Source organism: Meriones unguiculatus, chromosome 4, assembly GCF_030254825.1.
Source record: "Meriones unguiculatus strain TT.TT164.6M chromosome 4, Bangor_MerUng_6.1, whole genome shotgun sequence".
NCBI classification, from domain to species: Eukaryota; Metazoa; Chordata; class Mammalia; order Rodentia; family Muridae; genus Meriones; species Meriones unguiculatus.
The window spans coordinates 82,179,470-82,200,915 of NC_083352.1; the positions used below are offsets into that span (position 1 = coordinate 82,179,470).

The window sequence follows — 21,446 nt, forward strand, 5'->3', positions numbered from 1 at the left end:
TTTTGGCAGACCAGCTTTCCATCACCCAGTACCAAGTCCCAGAAGAAGAGCAAGGGAGCAACTCCACCAAGTGTCTGCTCAGGACGCAGCTTCAGTTCTTTGTAGTCCCCAGTCTCCCAAGGGCTCCGGGACCTTTGGAATTCTTGTTACTTCCATTCAAGGGCCTACAAGGACCTAACGGTGAGTAGCCAGGCAACAGTTGGGGAGCAGTGGGATTGTGAGGCAAAGACAGAGCCCCCCAGATCTGTTTGACCTATTTCCCCTCAGCCCTGGGGGAGCATGGGTTCTCAGAACACCTGTCAGGCAAGTTACCTACAGATCATGTGTCTGGCTGTGCTTTCTGGCTAGCTTTCTAAGGTTCCAAGACTTCGGACCACCCGTTTTTATTTAGAAGGCCTCCCATTCCCCAGGAAGTCTCAGAGGGGCTAATGGAGCAGCAAATAGAGTCTCTTAGTTCGCTCCAGTCAGAGATTATGAACAGGAAGATGGACACACACATATTATCAGAAAAGGTTGAACGCAGCCAGAATTTGGCCAGCCTAGCACAGGATGGCATGCTGGTGTGGGCCCAGTACTTGCTCTAAACCCATGCCAAGGCTCTGGTGCGGCTGTGATAGGTGAGGGACACACATGACCATCTTGGGATTTTAGAATGACCTTTCAGCAAACAGGCTTGCTTTTTGAGGGGAACTAAGGCCTTCAGTCCTATTGGCTATTGATACGGTGCACAGGCCAGGTTCCTGCTGTCTATTGGTGAAGGAGACAGTTGTTATTCTAAACCTTCCTCTGGTAACCAAGCACCCAGTGGCTGGACACCAGGCTTCCTGCAACAGCCAGCTTGAGTCAGCCAGAACTGCTGAGTGGCTGGTCAGCACATTGGGCCCCTGGGGACACCAAGTTTTCTCAGAAGTGGACGAGAAAGATGTGGCTTTTGCCTGCCTGCCTCTTCCTATTGCTGGGTGATTTTCTGCCTTTCTCAAACTCTGGGTCTACAGCAGGAGTTCAGTTCCCTGGCAGGAGCCTCTGTGTTCCTGAAACAAGATGCGCCAGCTTTTTAAGCTTCTCCACATCCAAGCTTGACCACCCTGACTCTGGGCTGAGGGTGTAGCTCAGTGATAGGGTGCTTTGCCTAGCATACTCAGTGCTCTGGGTTCCATTCCTAGCACCTAAAAATAAAAAGTAAGAGGGGGCTGGAGAGATGGCTCAGCAGTTAAGAACACTGACTGTTCTTCTAGAGGACCTGAGTTCAATTTCCAGAACTCCTATGGGAGCTCATCACTGTCTGTGACTGCAGTTTGAGATGATCTGACATCCTCAAGCAGACATATATGCAGGCAAAAGACTATGGCACATAAAATTGGGTAAATTTTAAAAATTAATTTAATTTACATCTCAGTCGTAGGCCCCTCCCTCTTCTTCCAATCCCACACTCCCTCCTACATCCCCTCTCCCCTATTCCTCAGACTAGGGGAGCCCCCATCCACCCAGACACCCCAGCTCATCTATTCACATGAGGACTGGGTTCATTTTCCTCCCCTGTGGCCTGGTAGTGAGGTTTCATCAGGGGGAAGTGATCAAAAAAGCAGGCAACATAGTCCATGTCAGAGATATCCCCCAGTCCCCTAGCTAGTGGGCCCACATGAAGCCTAAGATGCCCATCAGGCTTACCTTCTTGGGGTCTGTGCATTGTAGTATGTATATCCCGTACTATATGACCAAAATCTGCTTACAAGTGAGTATATACCATGTGTGTCTTTCTGGTTCTGTGTTACCTCACTCAGGATGATCTTTTCTAGTTCCATCCATTTGCAAATTTCATGGTTTTCTTGTTTTTAATGGCTGAGTATTAGAAGCATATAAGGAGGAAATGAATGGATCTCTCAAAGAAATACAGGAAAATATAACCAAACAAATAGAGGCCATCAAGGACAGACAGGAAGCCACAATCAAGCAGGTAAAGGAAATGAATAAAACTGTTCAAGACCTGAAAATGGACTTAGAATCAATACAGAAAACACAAACGGAGTAAATATTTTTTAAAAAAATTAGAAATCCTGGGTGTGATGGCCTGTAATCCCAGCACTCAGGGAGGCAGAGGCAGGCAGATTTCTGTGAGTTTGAGGCCAGCAAAGTGAGTCCAAGACATCCAAGGCTACACAGAGAAACTCTGTTTCAAAAAACCACAATAAAATAAAGAATAAGAGTAACTGATTTGTGCCAAGCATAGAGGCACATGCCTTTAATGCCAGCACTCAGAAAGCAGAGGCATATGGATCAACATGAGTTTTAGGCCAGCAGGGCTATAGTGAGACCCCATCTCAAATAAATAAATAAATAAATAAATAAATGAAATTAACTTACTGTGTTGTGCATGCTGCTCCAGCATTAGGCATGTCTTCCTTGGCATTGTTAGGTAAGGTCTGGGGCATTCCATCTGCCAAGGCCTGTACCAGTGCATCAACTGGCCATTGAATCATACCCAGCATTTACCATACACCTATGCTGGACAGAGGACACAAAGATACCTAGATATCACAGTCAAGCGGGAGACAATCCTGGAGGCTAGATCAAGAATCATTCATGAAGTGCTTGGCTTTCTTTCGTAAGATTATTTTGATTCTATGTGGATGGGTGTTCCATCTATGTGTCACTTGCCTGCTTGGTCCCCATGAAGGCCAGAAGAGAGAACCTAGAAGTAGAATTCTAGATGGCTGTGAGCTGCCATGTGCGTGACAGGAATTTGAACCTGGACCCCTGCAATAGCAGCCACTGCTTTTAGTCCCTGAGCTTTCTCTCCAGTGTTTCTCCTTTTTATTTTTTCATTGATACAAGGTCTCATGTAAGCCTGACTGGCTTAGAAGCTTTTATGTAGACCAGGCTAGCCACTAGGCCTATCTTTTTGTTTGTTTGTTTTGTTTTGCTATTTAAGGCAGCATCTCATGATGTCACTCTGGTTTGCCCAGAACTTGGTATTTAGACCAGGCTGGCCTGGAACACATAGAGCTATCTGCCTGTCTCAGCTGTGAGCCACCATACCAGGCAATGCTTGGCTTATTTAATGGCTATTCCGCCAGGAGTAATGGCTCACGCCTGTATAACATGAAGGCAGGAGAGCTGCAATTTTGAGGTCCACCTGGGCTATGTAATTAGTTCTGAGCCAGCTTAGGCTATCTAGAGTGAGGTGTAGCTCAACAACAGGTTTCTGTTTGCTTGGTTTGTTTTTGTTATTTTTGAGACAGGATTTTGCTCTGTAACAGAGCCCCGACTGATCTGAACTCACTTTGTAGACCAGGATGGCCTTGAACTCAGAGATCTTCCTGTCTCTGCTTCCCAGTGCTGGAATTAAAGGCGTGTGCCTTTAGACAAAACCTCTGACCTCTGACACATGTGGTGCACAAACATGCGTGCAGATGAAACACTTGTACTCATAAAATGAAAATAAAATCATTCCGTAAATCAAAGGCACAGAGGTCCTGCCCTGTGTCGTAACACAGGCTTCCCTTCTCACCCTATGGGTGAGACCCTAAGGGGTCAGAAATGGAGCTAGGGCAAAATATAAAACATGGGCATGGTGGCCCAGACCTGTAAGCCTTGCACTGGGGAGGGAGAAAGATCGGGAGTTTTAGAGCAGTTTCAGTGACATGTACGTTCAGTGTCAGCTTAGGGCTTCATGAGACTCTTAACTCTAAAATAAAGAGAAAAGGAGTTGCCATTGTTGGTGGAATAAAAAAAAAAAAAAATAGACGACAAATAAAAAAGGGGTCATAGCTGGCTCGATGGGCAGTTGAGTGAGGAACAAGGTGATGAATGCAGGAAGTTCATCCGGGAAGGAGGGCCAGGAAGGTAAGGAGAGCCCACAAGGATAGAATAGCACTATGAGGAAATTGGGAAGCTTTCCTTCTTTGCCACAAGGGCAGAGAAAACACAGAAGGAACAGCGAGGCCTGGAGAACTGGCTAAGCAGTTAACAGCCCTGGCTGCTCCTGTGGGGACCAGAGTTTGGTTCCCAGCACCACATGGTGGCTCCCAACTGCAACCACTATAACTCCGGCTGCATGTCCTCTTCCCTCCTCTGCAGGCACCTGCACTCGTGTGCACATGCCCACACACAGACATGTAAAAGGAACTTTTATTCGCCTGGTTCAGTTGTCTCGAAGACTTACTGCCTCTGTCTGCTAAACTAGGCCTAGTCCTGGAAGCCTAGCTTCCCTATAATCTAACCGAGGCCTAGAATGTTTTCAGGCTCTTCCTGCTTAATAAGCTCACCCTTACTTGTTCTTACTGAGCTCTGGGATGGCTGGTTTAATTCAGCTGTTGTGGCTCAAACTCCTCTCCTAGCTGACTTATTCAATCTGGCTTTTCTCTCGGCCTCTGAGTTGCTCTGTTTGGCCTCAAACTAACTCCAGCCATATTCTCTAATCTCCTAGCTCTTTCTCATTCTCTAGTTCATTCAGTCTTCACTGAGTTCTCTCTCTCTATTACTGTCTGGGTAAAACTGCCTTCCTCTCTCATTGTCTCTTAAGTAGTTCCCTTTCCTCTATCCTTGCTTGAGAGTTGAGAGTATCCTATTCTGTCAAGTCTTTCTCTGATTAGTCACTGTTCTTGCCACTCAATTAGACATCACTTTCAAGCAAGCTTCCTTCTACAAGCTAACTTTACCTTCATAGTTTGGGATTAAAGGCATCTACCAGCACAACTAAGCTTTTCTTTACCTGAAACTTGCTCTTTACCAGGCTAGCCTTGAACTCAGATCTTCTTGCCTCTGTCTCCTGGATCAAAGGCATGTTTTTATTCCAGCCAGATCATACAGACAGGTATGAATGCTTGCGTGCTTATCTGTCTATCTGTCTATCTATCTATCTATCTATCTATCTATCTATCTATCTATCATCATCATTTCAAGAAATGTTTCTCTGTTTTAGCTCTGGTTATCCTGGAACTACAGTGGTGGTCTATGCCTTTAATCCCAGCAGTTTGGAGGCAGAGGCTGGCAAATCTTTGTGAGTTCAGGCCCAGCCTGATCTACGGAGGTAGTTTCAGGACAGCCAGGACTACACTGAGAAACCCCGTCTTGAAAGAAAGAAAAAGAAAGGAAGAAAGAGAGAGAGGAAGGAAGGAAGGAAGGAAGGAAGGAAGGAAGGAAGGAAGGAAGAAGGAAGGAAGGGTGGAAAGGGTGGGAAGTTGACTGCTTCTTTCTGTACCCCTTTCAGAGGTCCTTGGGATCCTCCTGAGACCCACCTGACCATGACCCGGGATGAGGACCTCCCTGACTCCCATTCTGCACAGGGCTTCTATGAGAACTATGAGCCCAAGGAGATCCTGGGCAGGTGAGACAAAGTCCTCACCTCAGCCCCTTCAACGATTTTAGAGAATTGCTCCACCCTCAGACTAGCCCCATTGCTGACCCCCTAGCTCCTCCCCATAGGGTGAGAAGGGAATCCTGTTGTTATATCACGGGACAGAACATCGATGCCTTTGATTTACTGATTGATTTCATTTTAATTTTATGAATACGAGCGTTTTACCCGCATGCATGTTTGTGCACCGCATGCATGCCTGGTGTCCTTAGAGGTCAGAAGTAAGCGTCCGATCCCCTTGCAGTTCTGGACTGTTGTTAGTGGCCATGTGGGCGCTAGGAACTGGACGCAGGCTCTCTGAAAGGGCAGCAAGTGCTCTTGATCTCTGAGCCTTCTCTCCAGCCGCTGTACCTTGCCAGCCTCTGGTAAGGGACTCCCCTGGAGTGTGGGGTCACGAGGCCATCTGTTCTCTGCCCACAAGGGGAGTCAGCAGCGTGGTCAGGCGCTGTATCCATAAACCTACGTGCCAGGAATACGCGGTAAAAATCATCGACATCACCGGCGGAGGCAACTTCAGCGCTGAGGAGATACAGGAGCTTCGGGAAGCTACACTCAAGGAGGTGGACATCCTGCAGAAGGTCTCAGGATACCCGAACATCAGTGAGTGGATCCTCCAAACTCCCCTATTCTCCTGGGGCGCGAGCCATGCTTTGCAGTGATTATTCCCTAATAACCCAAGTGGGGACATGAAGAGCCGTAACCCGTCCATCTTTACCTCATCTTCGATGGCTCTGCCAGCCCATTGTTGGGGCTTAGGGTCACAGGTGCCACCCTCACTACACAGACAAAGTGGGTATGGACAGCGCTGGGAGTGGGAGAGGGTGGGGAGGGAGAGCACGTGGTCCCTCCCACACCCCAGTGGTTACCTTGGAGCCCCATCACATTCCCACCCCTGCCTTTGAAGCCAGCCTGCCTGGTCTCTGTGTCCTGTGTCCCGGGCCAAGGCTCCTCTGCACCTTGAGACCAGCTAGCCTTTTCCATTTCAGTACAGCTGAAGGACACTTACGAGACCAACACTTTCTTCTTCTTGGTATTTGATCTGTAAGTACCCAACCCTGGAGCCACCATTTACCCTGGGGTTTATGAAGCCTTCCACCAGTGCCCACAAGGCTGTCAGGGGGCCAGCATAATGAGACACACGGCAAAGTCAACAGTTGATTCAGGACCATACTACCAGGTTTGAAACCCAGGATACTACTAATGGAGTACACATATACATACACATATATATGTATATATATAGTCCATCAAATATATATATATGTTTATATATATGTATACATAATTTTTTTAAATTAAAAAACGTTTTTAGACAGGGTCCTGTTGGGTAGCCCTAGACTAGCTATGTAGACCAGGCTGACCTTGAATTCACAGAGATCCTCCTGCATCTGCCTCCAAAAGTTCTGGGATTAGAAGCATGTGCCACCATATATATAAAGTCAATTTCAAATATATATATATATATTTTTTTTGTTTGTTTGTTTGTTTGTTTTGTGTCTTCTGGTTTTTCAATATGGGGTTTCTCTGTGTATCCCTGGCTGTTCTGGAATTCACTTTATAGATCAGGCTGGCCTCAAACTCAGATATTGGCTTGATTCTGCCTCTCAAATACTGACATTAAAGACATGTACCACCACCACCCATTTTTATGATCAGTTTTTATTAGAAAAAAAAAATTACCAGCCCATGCCTTTAATCCCATCATTCATGAGGCAGAGACAGGCAGATTTCTGACTTTGAGGCCAGCCTGGTCTACAGAGCAAGTTTCAGGATGGCTAGGGCCACACAGAGAAACCCTGTCTGAAAAAAAAGAAAAGAAAAGAAAAAGAAAAAGAAAAAAAAAATCCATCTGGATAGTGGTGGTGCATGCCTTTAATCCCAGTACTCTAGAGGTAGAGGAAGGCAGATCTCCATGAGTTTGAGGCCAGCCTGGTCTACAGAGTGAGTTCCATATAAAGAAACCCTGTCTCCAAAAAGGAAAAAAAAAAGAAAAAAGAGAATTCCTCTGAGTGAGGTCATTCATGCCTTTAATCCCAGTACTTGGGAGGCATAAGCTGATGAATCTCTATGTGTGTAGGACCCGCCTGGTCTACACAGTGAGTTCCAGGCCAGCCAGAGTATATACAGAGACCTGTCTCAAAAACAAATTTAAGAAGGGGATGGGTGGGAGGGGAGTGAGAACAGGAGGGAAGAGGAGAAGGGAGGAGAAGAGAGAACTGTACTTCAAAGCCTGGCTTGGTGATCCATGTCTGCCATGCCTGCCTGTGGGAGGCTGAGGCAAAAGGATCAAAAGTTTGAAGACAGTTTGTGCTACAAAGCTACACCTTGTCTCAGAAAATAAAACCCCAAAATTAAAATTTAATCTTTTTTATTTTAAAATAAATAAAATAAAGAGACAGGGTTTCTCTGTGTAACCTTGGCTGTCCTGGAACCCACTCTGTAGACCAAGCTGGCCTCAAACTCACAGAGATCCACTCTCCTGCCTCTGCCTCCTTTCATCTGCTGGGATGAAAGGCGTGTGCCACCACTGCCCAGCTTCAAGTCAGTCCTTTTACCTTTCTGATCTAGAGCATGGTCTCTGCTAGAGCAATCTAGTTTTACCCTGGAGGGCTCCTCGGGACACCAGTAAAAATAGCTTCCAAGCCACTTCTCTAAAGGTTAAAGACATTTGAGCTGCCCCCAAAGGTTATGAAGGACAGAGTGTTGTGAATACAGCAGGATGGCTGCAGCTAGGCAGGGGAAGGGGGCTTCCTAGAGCCTGTCCTGTGGTTAAATGGGAAAAGATAAAACTGGGCACAGTGGCACAGTCCTATAATCTAACTTGGGAGGGTGAAGCAGGAGATTATTACCACGACTCTGATGTTACCTTGGGCAATAGTGTAAGACCCTGTCCCAAATTTTTCTTGTATAAATGATGAGAGGAAACAGACAATGTTGAAGGCTCACCAGTACAATATATATAACATTTTCTGTCATAATTTTCTCCAGTAAGTTCTCTCCTTAAGTTAACTCTGATGTCCTGGATGCTGGTGGTGGCACATGCCTTCAATCCCAGCACTCCAGAGGCAGAAGCAGATGGATCTCTGGTCTATACAGTGAGAGTAACCCCGGCTCGAAAAACTAAAAACAAAACTAACAACAACAACAAAATTAATGGTGAGGCATGGATAAGTCAAGACACCCGGTGTTGGCTAGTTTTATATCAGCTTGACACAAGCTGGAGTCACAGGAGAGGTGGGAGCCTCAATTGAGAAAAACGCCTCCATCAAATCTGGCTGTAGACAAGCCTGTGGGGCATTTTCAAGTGCTGGGTTTAAAGGCATGTGCCACCAGAACTGGTCTGTCTCTCCATTATTTAAACCATTTATTTTGATCATCTTTAGTTTTATGTGTAGGTGTATGTGTGTCTGTCTGTTTGCCTGTCTGTGAGTATGTCTGCATGTGATTATGTACAAGTAAGTGCAGGAACCTATAGAGGCCAGAGGTTGTTTGGAATCCTTTGGAGCTAGAATTATCCACAATTGTGAGTGGCTTGAATTGGGTGCTGGGAACCTAACCCAGGTCCTCCAGGAGAACAGTAAATGCTCTTAACTGCTGAGCCATCTCTTCAGCTTTCCGGTTTTTGTTTTGTTTTGTTTTTTGTTTGAGACAGGTCCAATGTAGCCCAAGCTAGCCTACAACTCACTATGTAGCTGAGGCTGGCCTTGAACTGCTGATTCTCTCGCTGCCATCTACCAAGTACTAGGATTACAGGTGTATGTCTACACAGCTGGCTCTTAATCTTATAGTGGACAGACTCTAGTTCCCCAACACTTCCACTGTTGATGCTTTCCATTCACTTCCTGGCAAAAACTCCCAAGTCCTCTAGATCTAGTTTTGGGGTCCAGGGCCTGAGACGTAGATGTCTGTCTTCCACCCCCGGTGCTGACACCCCCAGGGTGCCATGAATTTTCATAAGCAGGGACAACCTATTTCCCAAGCCTCCACTCCCTCCCTAGGTTCCTTCCCACGGGGGAACAGCCCAGCTTGCCTTTGGCGGCAGCAGGGTAAAAACACAACTCTGGGGACGGGTTGAGAAACTGGTCCTGGAAACACTTGGTTCCCACAGGATGAAGAGAGGGGAACTCTTTGACTACCTCACTGAGAAGGTCACCTTGACTGAGAAGGAGACCAGGTAAGGGGTGTGTGCCATCTCCCCCTTTTCTCCAAGTCCTGGCATCACCGTGGTCTGACAAGAGGCCTGATGTGCATGTTTTAGCTGAGGTCATGCTGGCTTCTGTGACCTCCCAGCTTCTTGGCTCAATCTATAGTCTAGATTCTAGACCATCCCAGCCTATCCTGGATCCCCCATTGCATGTGGTATGGTTGGTATGTGGGCTTTGGCCTCTCTGAATCTTCTCTTTGTTGAGTGGAAGAATAATATCTAGAGGAACACTCAGTTCTGTTGTATGGGAAAAGATTTGCCTAATTCTAGAATCAAAAATTAAGCCAGTGTGCCCGCAGAGATGGCTCAGCAATTGAAGCACTTGTTACTCTCATTTTTGTTTTTGGTTTTTGAGACAGGGTCTCACTATGTAGCCGTGCCTGGCTTGGAACCTGATATGAAAGCCAGGAAGGCCTTGAACTCCCAGAGATCTGCCTGCCTCTCTGCCCATAGAGTGTTGGCATTAAGTACTTGTACCACCATGCCTGGCACACTTGCTTTTCTTTTGGAGGACCTAGGTTCGGTTCCCAGCACCCATATGGATGGCTCACAGATGTCTGTGACTCAGTTCTAGAGGACTTGACCCCTTCTTCTGTCCACCTTGGGCACTACATCAATGTGGTGGATGCATGTACGGCCAGGCATACACAGACAGTGAATCAATAAATACAGCCTATGAAACAAGCAAAAAAATGCCAGTGGGCTTAGTAGTAAGGTGCTTGCCCAGCATGTTTAAAGCCCTGACTTCCATCTCTAGCACAAAACAAAAAATGAAAACAGACTGAGGTATAGTGATGAATATCTGTAATCTTAATGATAGGGAGGCTGAGGCAGAAAGAGCATGATTTCAAGGCCAATCTGAGTTGCATGGGACACGTTGTTTTGAAAAGCAAAAATAGGGGTAGGCCATAGTTCAGCTGGCAGAGTGGTTGCCTAGCATGCTGGGACATTTTATTTCCAGAAATGCATAAACCGGCCATGGCGGCATGTACCTCTAATCCTAGCATTTGAAAGATGGAAGCAGGAGGACCAGGAGTTTAAGGTCATCCTCAGCTATATAGTAGGTTAGAGGCTAGCCTGGGCTACAGACCTTGTTACAATAAAATAAAATAGCCAGGCCTGGTGGTGGAAGACATTAATCCCAGCACTCCAAGAGGCAGGCAGGATCCCTGAGTTTGAGGCCAGCCTAGTCTACAGAGAGAGAGAGAGTTTCCGGACAACCAGGGCTACATAGAGAAACCCTGTCTCGAAAAACAATGACGATGATAACAATAATAAAAGAAACAAGCCAATGCCATGCCTCTACCTCCTCAGAAAGATCATGCGGGCCCTGCTGGAGGTGATCAGCACCTTGCACAGACTCAACATTGTCCATCGGGACCTGAAGCCGGAGAATATCCTTCTGGATGATGACATGAACATCAAGCTCACAGACTTTGGGTTTTCCTGCCAGCTGCAGCCAGGAGAAAAGCTCCGAGGTCTGGTACCCTTGGCCTTGGCCCACAGAGGTGCCTCAGGGATGGAAATTGCCTGAACTTCTCCCCAGAATAAAAACTCTAGCACTTCAGTGGCTGATAGATGGCTCGCCCCTCACTGAGGAGTGGGTAAAATGGGATACACAAGAATGAGGACTTGAGTTTGAATCCCCAGAGCCCATGAAACTCCAGCACAGGGTGGGCAGCTATGAGGAGCCCTGGGAGTTGCTGGCTGATCTACCCGAGCCAGCCTGCACTAGGCCAGTGAGAGATCCTATCTCAAAAATAAGATGGAGAGCAATCAAGGAAGACACTGACATTGACCTCTGGTTTTCACATCACCCAGGCACACATGCACGCGTGCATACACACACACACACACACACACACACACACACACACACACACAATCCTAGAGACCAGTCATCACTTAAGAGCAAGGGGGGGGGGGCCGTTCTAGAGGACCTGGGTTCGAGTCTCAGCTCCCACATTGCTGCTCACAACAGTCTGTAACTCCAGTTTCAGGGGAGCCCATACCCTCCTCTGGCCTCCTTGGCCACCCATGCATATGGTACACAGATATGAATGCAGGCAAGACACCCATACACATGAAAAATAATAAAATCATATATAGGAAATTTTTTTTCCTATATAAACAAGGCTTCTCTGGGTAGCCTCGGCTGTCCTCAAAATAAGAGATCCACCTTCCTCTGCCTCCCAAGTGCTAGGATTAAAGTTGTGTGTCACCATGCCTGGCTTTTTTTTTTTTTTTTTTTTTTTTCAAGACAGGGTTTCTTTGTGTAGCTTTGGCTGTCCTATAAATAGCTCTGTAGACCAGGCTAGCCTGCCTGTCACAGAGATCTGCCTGCCTCTGCCTCCTAAATATTTTTTTAAAGACTTTTTTGCTCTTTTTGAGACAGGGTTTCTCTTCGAAGCCCTGGCTGTCCTGGAACTCACTCTGTAGACCAGGCTGGCCTGGCACTCACAGAAATCTGCCTGCCTCTGCCTCCCAAGTGCCAAGATTAAAGGTATGTGCACCACCACCCAGCTGAGCATTTATTTCTTATGTAGAGGACCCAAGTTTCAGTTCCCAGCACTCACACAAGGAGACTTGCAAAGCCACCTAGAACTCCAGTTCTAAGGAACCTGACCCTCTTTTGTGGTCTCCGTGGGCATTTTTACCTATGTGCATACACAGACACACATACACAATTTAAAATAGAAATAAATCTTTAAAAAGATCCTACTTCAGAGACTGGGTATCTCTGGATGTACATTCTCTTCCTGTAACTCCCCTGACCCAGGTTCCCACCGCCTCAGCTCCACGCCAGGGTGTCTAAAGGACCTAGGAATCCATGCACGGCGGCCCTGGGAACCTCTGTATCCTGTTGCTGCCTTGAGTGTAAAACAGGAGAGCCCTACCAAGCCCTGTTCTCCGTCTCTTGGCTTCCTCTGGTAACTTCTTCCAAGGGTATTTTGCGGTGTCCTGATGATGGCTGTTCCTGCAGAGGTCTGTGGGACTCCCAGTTATCTGGCCCCTGAAATCATCCAGTGCTCCATGGACGACAGTCACCCTGGCTATGGGAAAGAGGTGGACATGTGAGTGATGTGGGTGGACGGGGATGGGGGAGGTGGCCACAACCACAGTCCGACGCCAGGGAAGCTAGGAACCACGGCCAGCCACCCCAGCGGCGGGCCTCTCCTACCCACGAGGCTAAGTGTGACTCGAGGCCCTGCCCACCCTCCAGGTGGAGCACTGGGGTCATCATGTACACCCTGTTGGCCGGCTCCCCACCCTTCTGGCACCGGAAGCAGATGCTGATGTTGAGGATGATTATGGATGGCCAATACCAGTTTGGCTCGCCAGAGTGGGATGACTACTCAGACACGGTGAAAGACTTGGTGAGAGGCCATGCCCACCTGCTCCCCAGATGTCAAGGGAGAGGAAAACACCCCAATACATACAGGTAGCATGCCCCAGAGTGAAGAAGTCTCCAGGAGGAAATCCTCTCTGTATTTGTCTCATCGCCGTTCCAAAATACCCAGTAAAAGCTACTCGAGGAAGGAAGGGTCTATTCGGGCTCACGCTCTAATGGCTCCAGGTGTGTGAGGGGACGGACCACACCGCATCCATAGTCAGGAAGCAGAGGGAGAAGCGGGAAGAGGGAGAGCCAGAGAGGGAGAGGGAGGAAACTGGGACTCAGTTTACTCTCTCCTGTCCCTCCAGGACCTCACCCCAGGAACCGGAACCACCCACATTTAGGGTGGAGCTTTCCACCTCAACCTACCTAACCCATCCCCCACAGGCAGGTCCAGAGATCAGTTCCCACGGTAGCTCTAAATCCCATCGAGTTGGCAATCAGGATCGACCCTCACCATCCCCCGCCTCCCCCCCCCCCCCCCACACCGCGTCTTCCAAAATGCGAATCCTCGGTTCCCTTGTGTTCTCACAGGTGTCTCGCTTCTTGGTGGTGAAACCCCAGGACCGCTGCTCGGCAGAGGAGGCCCTGGCGCACCCTTTCTTCCAGCAGTACCAGGTGGAAGAAGTGCGACACTTCAGCCCCCGAGGGAAGTTCAAGGTACCGAAACGTCACTTTGGCCTGAGGCTCCCGAGGGCCTCACTGCTCTAGAGCCGCTGGCACCAGGCTCCCAGAGTCTTAAACCACGAGGGATGCTAGAATTGCCCCTCTTCTTGTTTTCACTGTTCCAACTCAGTTTCTGGCTGCGGGGAACGTCCGCTCACCGACCCTGTCGGCCCACATTCCTGTAGATGCTTGTGGTCTTGGAACAGGGGCCATCTGTAAGGCACCCCCAAAGCCATCTAAGGTTTCCGCGGCGGGCTGAGGGTTCTCGGTGCTGCCCCCTGCAGGTGATCTGCCTAACTGTGCTGGCGTCGGTAAGGATCTACTACCAGTACCGTCGGGCGAAGCCGGTGACCCGGGAGATCGTGATCCGAGACCCCTACGCGCTGCGGCCTCTGCGGAGGCTCATCGACGCCTACGCTTTCCGCATCTACGGCCACTGGGTGAAGAAAGGGCAACAGCAGAACAGGGCTGCCCTGTTCGAGAACACACCCAAGGCAGTGCTCCTCTCCTTGGCTGAGGAGGAGGACTTCTGACAGGCTGTGGGGCACGGGGTGGGGGCGGGGGGTGCAAGCAGAGAGGCACAACCCCAGAACTGTGAGGAGGCCTCCAGCAGGTCTCCGCGTAGGAGCAGGTGGCCCTACTCTGAGCTCACCCTAGATGCGCATAGTGTTCCCATCAAACAGCAGCAATCACAGCTGGGACGGGGTGTGCAGCGCGTGCCTGTTGTCCCGAGACCGTAGGAATTCCAGGTTCTAGGCCAGCCTGGGCAGCTTAGGGATTACTTGAAAATAAAAAATAGGGGTGGGGATGTAACTCAGTGGTGAGCGTGAGGCCCCAAGTTCAACCCCTGGCATGGCAAAAACGGATAAATAAATCAATCCAAAGCAGCTAAGCTGTATTGGAGCTTTAAGCCTTCTGGCTCCTCTACTGTGCACCTTAGTCAATGTCTCTGTTTTTTGTTTGTTTGTTTTAAGATTTATGTATTTATATGCGTGTTTTGTACGCGTATTATGTACAGCACATGGGCGCACTATCTGAGGAGCTCAGAAAAGGGCGTGGACACTGGAGTTATGGCTAGTTGGGAACCACAATGTGGGTAGCAGGAGGAACTGAACCCTTCCTCTGCCAGAACAAGTGTTCCTAACTGCAAAGCCGTATCTCCAGCCCGACTCACTTTATGGGCCCACGGTAATTGACAATTGAGGAAGTACCAGTAGGGTGATCAGTAGTTCAAGGTCATTTTTGGCTACACAAGGAGTTTGAGTCTAGTCTGAGCTACGTGAAACCCTGTCGCAAAACAATTTTAAAAAATTGGGCTTGCTGATATACATAAATGAAGAGTTTATTGACCTAAAGAGATCCAGTTCTTCTTCAGGGACATGTTTAGTGCTCAGAGAAGTTTCTGGCATTTGTCTTCCTAGAGGAGTACTGACTTTGTTACTCCCACAACGCACAGCTTCACCTGGTAAATTATTTGCTCTACCAAAGTGTTCTAACACGGGGCCCTGTGTACAGTCCCAGCACGGAGGAAGCCGAGGTAAGAGGACTGAGGGCTTGAGACCAGCCGTGCTACAGGGTGAATACCGTGCTTCGAATGACACAGGGAGGTTAGGTTTCTTCAGAAGCGCGTCAGGCACCAGGTCATGAAGGAAGTGTTTTTCCTTCTACAGACCTTCTCAGGAAGAGTCAAAGTTGAATCAGATAGGGAGGAAGCAAAAGGGAAAGATTTAAAACCACTGTCTTTTGGAGGATTGCTCTACATGTTAATGTGGTTAACGTGTTTGATTCCTTTGTCCTTTAGACTGGGATTCAGAGAAGCACCAGCTCCCAGCCTTGGCCATCCAGGCCCTCCTCTTCCAGGCTACCATAGTCTCCTCTTAAGGTTGAGTGTTCTGCCCTTAGGAGGTGTTGGTCCGAGGGAAGGGGCTCAAAGGGAGGCCATCCCCAAGACTGACGAAGAAGGTGGTATCCAGCTGCTTCAGGAACATGGTCAGGGAGACACAGTACTGAGGATGGGGCAGTTTTCTCCATCTCTGCCTGGGTGCTCACAGATCCTGCTTCAGTCGGCCTGTACTGGAAGCACAGCGGAAGCCTAGGTTGTCTGAGGCTGAATCTGGAGTGTTGCCCATCCTGTAGGACAGCAGGAAGAGAACGGACATACTGTTGGGGTCTGCTGTGAAAAGAGCTGCTGTAGTGGTCTGAATGAGAATGGCTTCCATAGAGAATGGCCATAGATATTGAATGCTTAGTCACCAGGAACTGTTTGGGAAGGATTAAAAGAACTGGGAGGTGTGGCCTTGTTGGAGGAAGTATGTTACTAGGGATTGACTTTGAGGTTTCAAAAACCCACTACAGACCCAGGCATGGTGGTGTACATGTAATCCCAGCACTCAGGAAGACAGAAGCAGGTGGATCTCTGTGAGTTTGAAGCCAGCCTGGTCTTCAAAGTGAGTCCAGGACAGCCAAGGCTACACAGAGAAACCCTGTCTCGAAAAACAACAAATAAACAAACTAAAAAACCTACAACAGGGTTTGGTCCTCAGTTCTGGAAAACAAAACAAAACAAACCCTACAACAGATTCAGTGTCTGTGTCTGCCTGCCCTCTCTACCCCCTGCTGCCTGTGGATTAGGATGTAAAGATCTCAGCTGGGGTTCCAGCTCCATGCCTGTCTGCTTCCTGCCACGATGATTATGGACTAACCCTCTGAAACTGTAAGCCAGCCCACAACTAAATGCTTTCTTTTATAAGAGTTGCATGGGTCATGGTGCCTCTTCACAGCAACAGCAGAGGAACTAACACAGCTGGTCTGAGGGCAAGTCTGGCTAGTGTGCCACTAAGGGTAAGGGGACAGGGTGCGGAGGTGAGTGGCCACAAAGGATTGCATGGAGGGTGATCTTAGTGACCATGGATGAGCAGCTACTACTCTTAAGTTTAGCACAACAGCTCAACGCACCTGCAGGTGAGAGATGAGTTTCAGAGCATGCAAGGGCTGTTCTTGGTTGTCAACTTGACGACATCCAGAGTTAACAAAAACTCAAAAAATGGAGGGACACACTTGTGAGGGACTTTTGCTTAACCTGAATTAGGAAGCTCGAATCTTTGAGGTGGTAAGACACACCTTTAATCCAGATCTTTTGAGGTCTATTCTGGGCCACACTTTCTGCTACAATCCTATATAAGGGAAGCTTTTGTTCCTTGCCTGCTTGCTCTCACCTTGCTGGCAAGTCCATTTCTGCACTGGCATTAGAGCCTACTTCTTTGGGATTCCAGCATCTACTGGAGATCAGCTGAGACATCCACTCTGGATGTTTTGGACCTTCTGTACACAGGCAGCCATTGTTGGATTAGCTGGACCATAGCCTGTAAGTCATTCTAATAAACCGCCTTTATATCTACATGCATATAAATTCATTCTGTAAGTTCTGTTACTCTAGAGAACCCTGACTAATACACAGTAGTTAGTCTGCTCTGACAGGCAGGGCCTTACTATCTTCCGAACCTATAATCTGAAACTACAAAGCCCAAAGAGTCTTGGTTAAGGCAGAGCAAATCAAATCTACAGTGAGTGAAGCAGAAGCCCCAGAGATTGGAATCAACGATGGGGGCAACCACTGATCACTGTCTGAAGTGGGCATCTCCAGCACCTCCCTGACAAGAAGACTGTAGTAATGACACTGATATGCAACTCCATCTCTTTCCCTCTGCCCTGCTATGTGTGAGAAGGGAGCCTGTGAATGAGGTTGGCAGTCAGTTCCCTTGGTGCCGCTCAATCCCAGGAAAGGGTCCCCATGCTGTCTCGTGTTTATTTCTCATGGTCAGCAGGGCCAGCTTGCTTTTCTTACAACTTTCAGTGAAGCTTGGAAATGAAAATGTGAACTGGATACAAAGAGAGGTGGGTGAGGAAGGGACTGGAGTGAAAAATGGGATGGGGTGCAGGAGCAGCTCCTGTCCCAGCTCTGGGCCACTTGGGCCTACCCTCAGCCATGGCTACAGAGGCTTGTGGTCCCCTGACCCTTACCTGGTGGTGACCCGAGCACGGTGATTGGCTGAGCCATCTGCTGTGTCAATCCATGATGCTCCCCGGAGGACACGCATGTCCTGGCCAGCAGCTTGGTATGTGGACGCTGTCCATTCCCACACATTGCCCATGAGATCATATAGTCCTACAGCATAGCATTAGCCCATCAGATGGGAAAGTAGGGGACTCTCTCCCACCAATTACCCTGTGAGGTCGGGGAAGAAGTTTCCTCTTGTCACCTTGTCAGACAGTGTACACGAGATCTTACCATAGTTGTTCTGTGGGGGGAAAGCATTTACTGGTGACAGTCCATGAAAACCATCTTCAGCTGTGTCACCTTTGGGGAACTTTCCCTGACAAGAACAAGGAAAGTGAAAGATTTATCAGTCTGTCCCAAGGCAGGCGCTCCTGTCTGCTCAGGGGAAAACCAGGCTCACTGGACCCTGCTGCTTCATGGGGGAAGGACAGTGACCTCAGGTTCCTTACATGGTGCTTTGGAAAGAGCACTGTCTCCACCCATCTTGGTCCTTCGTCCCCTGCCAGGGACAGAGGCACTAGAGCCATGCTCTCCCATATGTCCTGCTTTTACTTACATACACCACTTACATCTCTTGATGTGATTTTTTTTTCAACTTTACTTTTCTTCTCATCAAAAGTGGGGTTCTGGGGCTGGGGAGATGGCTCAATGGGTAAGGCATGTGCTGTGTAAACATGAGGACCTGAGTTCATATCCTGAGGACCCATATAAAAGCAGGGCATGGGAGCATGCATCTGTAACCCAAGTTCTGAGAGGAAGAAATAGGCAGATCCTGGAGTCTGGTTGGCTAGCCAGTCTATGAAATGAAGTGCTCTGGGCTGGAGAGATGTCTCAGAGGTTAAGAACACTGGCTGTTCTTCCAAAGGTTCTGAGTTCAATTCCCAGCGACCACATAGTGGCTCACAACTATCCATGAGATCTGGTGCCCTCTTCTGGCATGCAGGTGTACATGCAGACAGAATGCTGTATAAATAGCTCCAGCTTCCACTGAGAAATCCTGTCTCAAAAAATACTATGGAGTGGCTGTTAGGTGGCTCTGCATCTCCAGAGGACTTGGGTTCAATTCCCAGCAAAAACATGGCATTTTGCAAATGTCTGGATCCAGGGGATCCAGAACCATCACACAGACATACATGCAGGCATAACACCAATGCACATAAAAATAAATAAATCTTAAAAAAAAAATAGCATGCACTGTGCTTGCAGAGGACCCAAGAGAACCTGAGTTCTGTTCCCATCACCTATGTCCTGAAACTTGTGCTGTAGACCAGGCTGGCCTAACTCAGAGATCCTCTGCCTCTCTGCTTCCCAAGTGTTGGGGTTAAAGGCATGTACCACTGCCACCTGGCTAAAAATACTATTTAAAAAAATTTATTAACTTTCATTTTATGAACATTGATTGGCTTAAATCCTAAAACTATAAAGCGGAGAAGCAACGGAGGAAGCTATTATAGGCGAGCCACTAGCTTCCACACACACCTACCTGCACACACATGCACAGAGCACACACATGCCCAACAAACGACGAGTGCAGCTACCTCTGCCCTAGAGAAGCTCCTCCTACCCAGGAAGATGACTGGGCTGTGATTTCCTAAGCACTAAGTGACAGTCTGTTACACTTCTCTCTTTGAAGGGAGTGCTGAACAACGCGGTAAGGGTGTCGGTGAGATGAAGGTCTCTGCTCCCAAAGCCCCTGACCAGCATGAGAGGAAGAGACACCCAACTCCCACAAGCAGTCCCCTGATGTCCACAAGTGTGCCAGGCCATGCGCACACCCGCACGTCATCTTTTATTTTGAGACAGGGTCTTGCTACCGTACATTCACCTTCTCAGGAAGACCCTGATCTTGTGATCCCGCCTGGCAGGACAAACTGTCACCCGTGTCCTGGGCCCTTAGCAGTGCTCCATCCAGCACTCTTAGTGCCACCAGGGACTGAGACAGAACCTCTTCACGGCTCAAGGCTTGGGGAGGGAGGAAGGCAGGTCTTACCTGCCACAAGTTGGTGCGGTTGGGCTGGAACCGGTTGCCCCACGGATAAAGCTGACCTGTAGGATGCCAAAGAGACAAAAGAGAAAGAACTGGGTGAAAAAGTTAATTAATTAATTAATAGGGGCAGGAAACTGGAAGGCAGGCAGGAGGGGGTGAGGACGGGAGACTGACCTCACTTCCTTTTATGCCATCATAGCCCTCCTCCGACCTGAGAAGCTAGATTACATGACATTGCTGGACACCTCAGCACTGTATCTCTCAGTGTGGGGGAGGCACTCACAGACAATGGGAGAAGGCGAGAGGAGCCTGTTAGTTGCACTCAAAGGGCATACACCAACAGGCAGGAAGCAATCTCAGTTGTCATTTTTAAAAACTGATCATTGATAGACCCTCGATGCCGGGCAGTGGCGGTGCACGCCTTTAATCCCTGCACTCAGGAGGCAGAGGCAGGAGGATTTCTGAGCTTGAGGACAGCCTGGTCTACAGAGTGAGTTCCAGGACAACCAGGGCTATACAGAGAAACCCTGTCTCAATAAAACAACAACAATAACAACAACAACAAAAAAAAACCAAAAAAAAAAAAGAACAAAAATACAACCTTGTGTTCATGGAGAGTATAGATTCGCTTACATGTGGGAAACTGGTTTCCATTCTAAGTCAGGGAGCAGGATGACAGATATATGAACAAATCAGTGATATCTAACAGTAACTCCTTCCCTCCCACTCATGGTGCTGTTTCTTCCTCAGCCTATCAAGTGTTGTAATTCCAGGCATGAGTTAACAAGCCTAAAAGTGACTCTTTAACTCCCAGTGGAAAGGGGGTGAAGTTTTTGGTAGCTCTTCTTTGCCCCTAACCTATATTGTTGTAATTATATTTATTTAAATGTAATTAAGCTAAGTGTGGTGCCTCATAGCTGTTATTATCTTCTTTTTGAGACTGGTCTCACTTTAACTCCAGCAGGAGAATTGCTGGGCTACAGAGGGAGAACCTTTCTATCTTTCTCTATATATGTCATATACCCCCCCCCCCCAATTTTTTTCCTTGAGTCAGGGTTTTTCTGTGCAGCCCTGGCTGTCCTGGAATTCACTCTATAGACCAGGCTGGCTTTAAAGTCACAGAGATCCACCTGCCTTTGCCTCCAGAGTTCTGGGATTTAAGGCCTGTGCCACTATGTCTGGCTTTCTAAGAGTACTTTATTTTTTTATTTCTTTATTTTACATATGAGTGCTCTATTTGCATGTACATCTGCATGACAGTAGAGGGCACCAGATCTTATTATTATAGATGGTTGTGAGCCACAATGTGGTTGCTGGGAATTGAACTCAGGACCTCTGGAAGAGCAGACAGTGCTCTTAACCTCCGAGCCATCTCTCCAGCCCCCTCTAAGAGTATTTTTTTAAATAGTTTATTTTTATTTTATGTGCTTTGGTGGTTTGTCTGAGTGTCTATCTATGAGAGAACGTCAGCAGTGAGGCAGCTCCGAAGGGAAAGGCCTCCCTTACAGAAGTGTTAACAGCCCTGGCCCTGCTGCTGCAGGGCCAGGTTTCCCCAGTGCAAGCCCAAGAGCTCTGCTCCAGGAGGAGGTGGTTTCCCCAGCGAAGGTGTTACAGCTCTGCCCTGAGGGGCACCCTGGCAGTCGGGAGCCAAGGGATCACTGAACACAACAGACCGTGTACTCATTTATTGAAAGGGAGGAGCCCCGGAGGGTGGCCTCCTCTGCTTGGGCAAGAAGCAGCAGAGAACTGAGCAGAAGGCAAGACTTATATAGAATCTAAACC

At 48.2% G+C, this 21,446-nt stretch overlaps 2 protein-coding genes across 6 annotated transcripts in view; one reads left to right on the forward strand and one right to left on the reverse strand.

Moving 5' to 3' along the window:
- Phkg1 (phosphorylase kinase catalytic subunit gamma 1) lies at positions 1 to 16,188 on the forward strand. Of its 4 annotated transcripts, XM_021657186.2 has the most exons (10): positions 1 to 180; positions 5,210 to 5,326; positions 5,778 to 5,956; positions 6,343 to 6,397; positions 9,465 to 9,530; positions 10,875 to 11,038; positions 12,544 to 12,634; positions 12,784 to 12,937; positions 13,489 to 13,614; positions 13,905 to 16,188. In XM_021657186.2, exons 2-10 carry the CDS (start codon positions 5,244 to 5,246, stop codon positions 14,151 to 14,153), a joined length of 1,167 nt encoding a protein of 388 aa, XP_021512861.1. In that variant the 5' UTR covers positions 1 to 180; positions 5,210 to 5,243; the 3' UTR covers positions 14,154 to 16,188. The 4 variants fall into 4 exon arrangements, with proteins under 4 accessions (XP_021512861.1, XP_060238252.1, XP_060238253.1 ...); XM_060382269.1 differs by lacking the exon at positions 9,465 to 9,530; XM_060382270.1 differs by lacking the exon at positions 5,210 to 5,326.
- Sumf2 (sulfatase modifying factor 2) overlaps positions 14,947 to 21,446 on the reverse strand; it is a 16,716-nt gene continuing 10,216 nt past the window's right edge. For both annotated transcript variants that reach the window (XM_021657197.2, XM_060382272.1), the window contains 4 exons: positions 19,668 to 19,723; positions 17,909 to 17,993; positions 17,641 to 17,785; positions 14,947 to 15,750 (listed from right to left, as the gene is read on the reverse strand). In XM_021657197.2, coding sequence (XP_021512872.1) covers positions 15,666 to 15,750; positions 17,641 to 17,785; positions 17,909 to 17,993; positions 19,668 to 19,723 — 371 coding nt within the window. In that variant the 3' untranslated portion in view covers positions 14,947 to 15,665. The remainder of the gene's footprint in view (positions 15,751 to 17,640; positions 17,786 to 17,908; positions 17,994 to 19,667; positions 19,724 to 21,446) is intronic.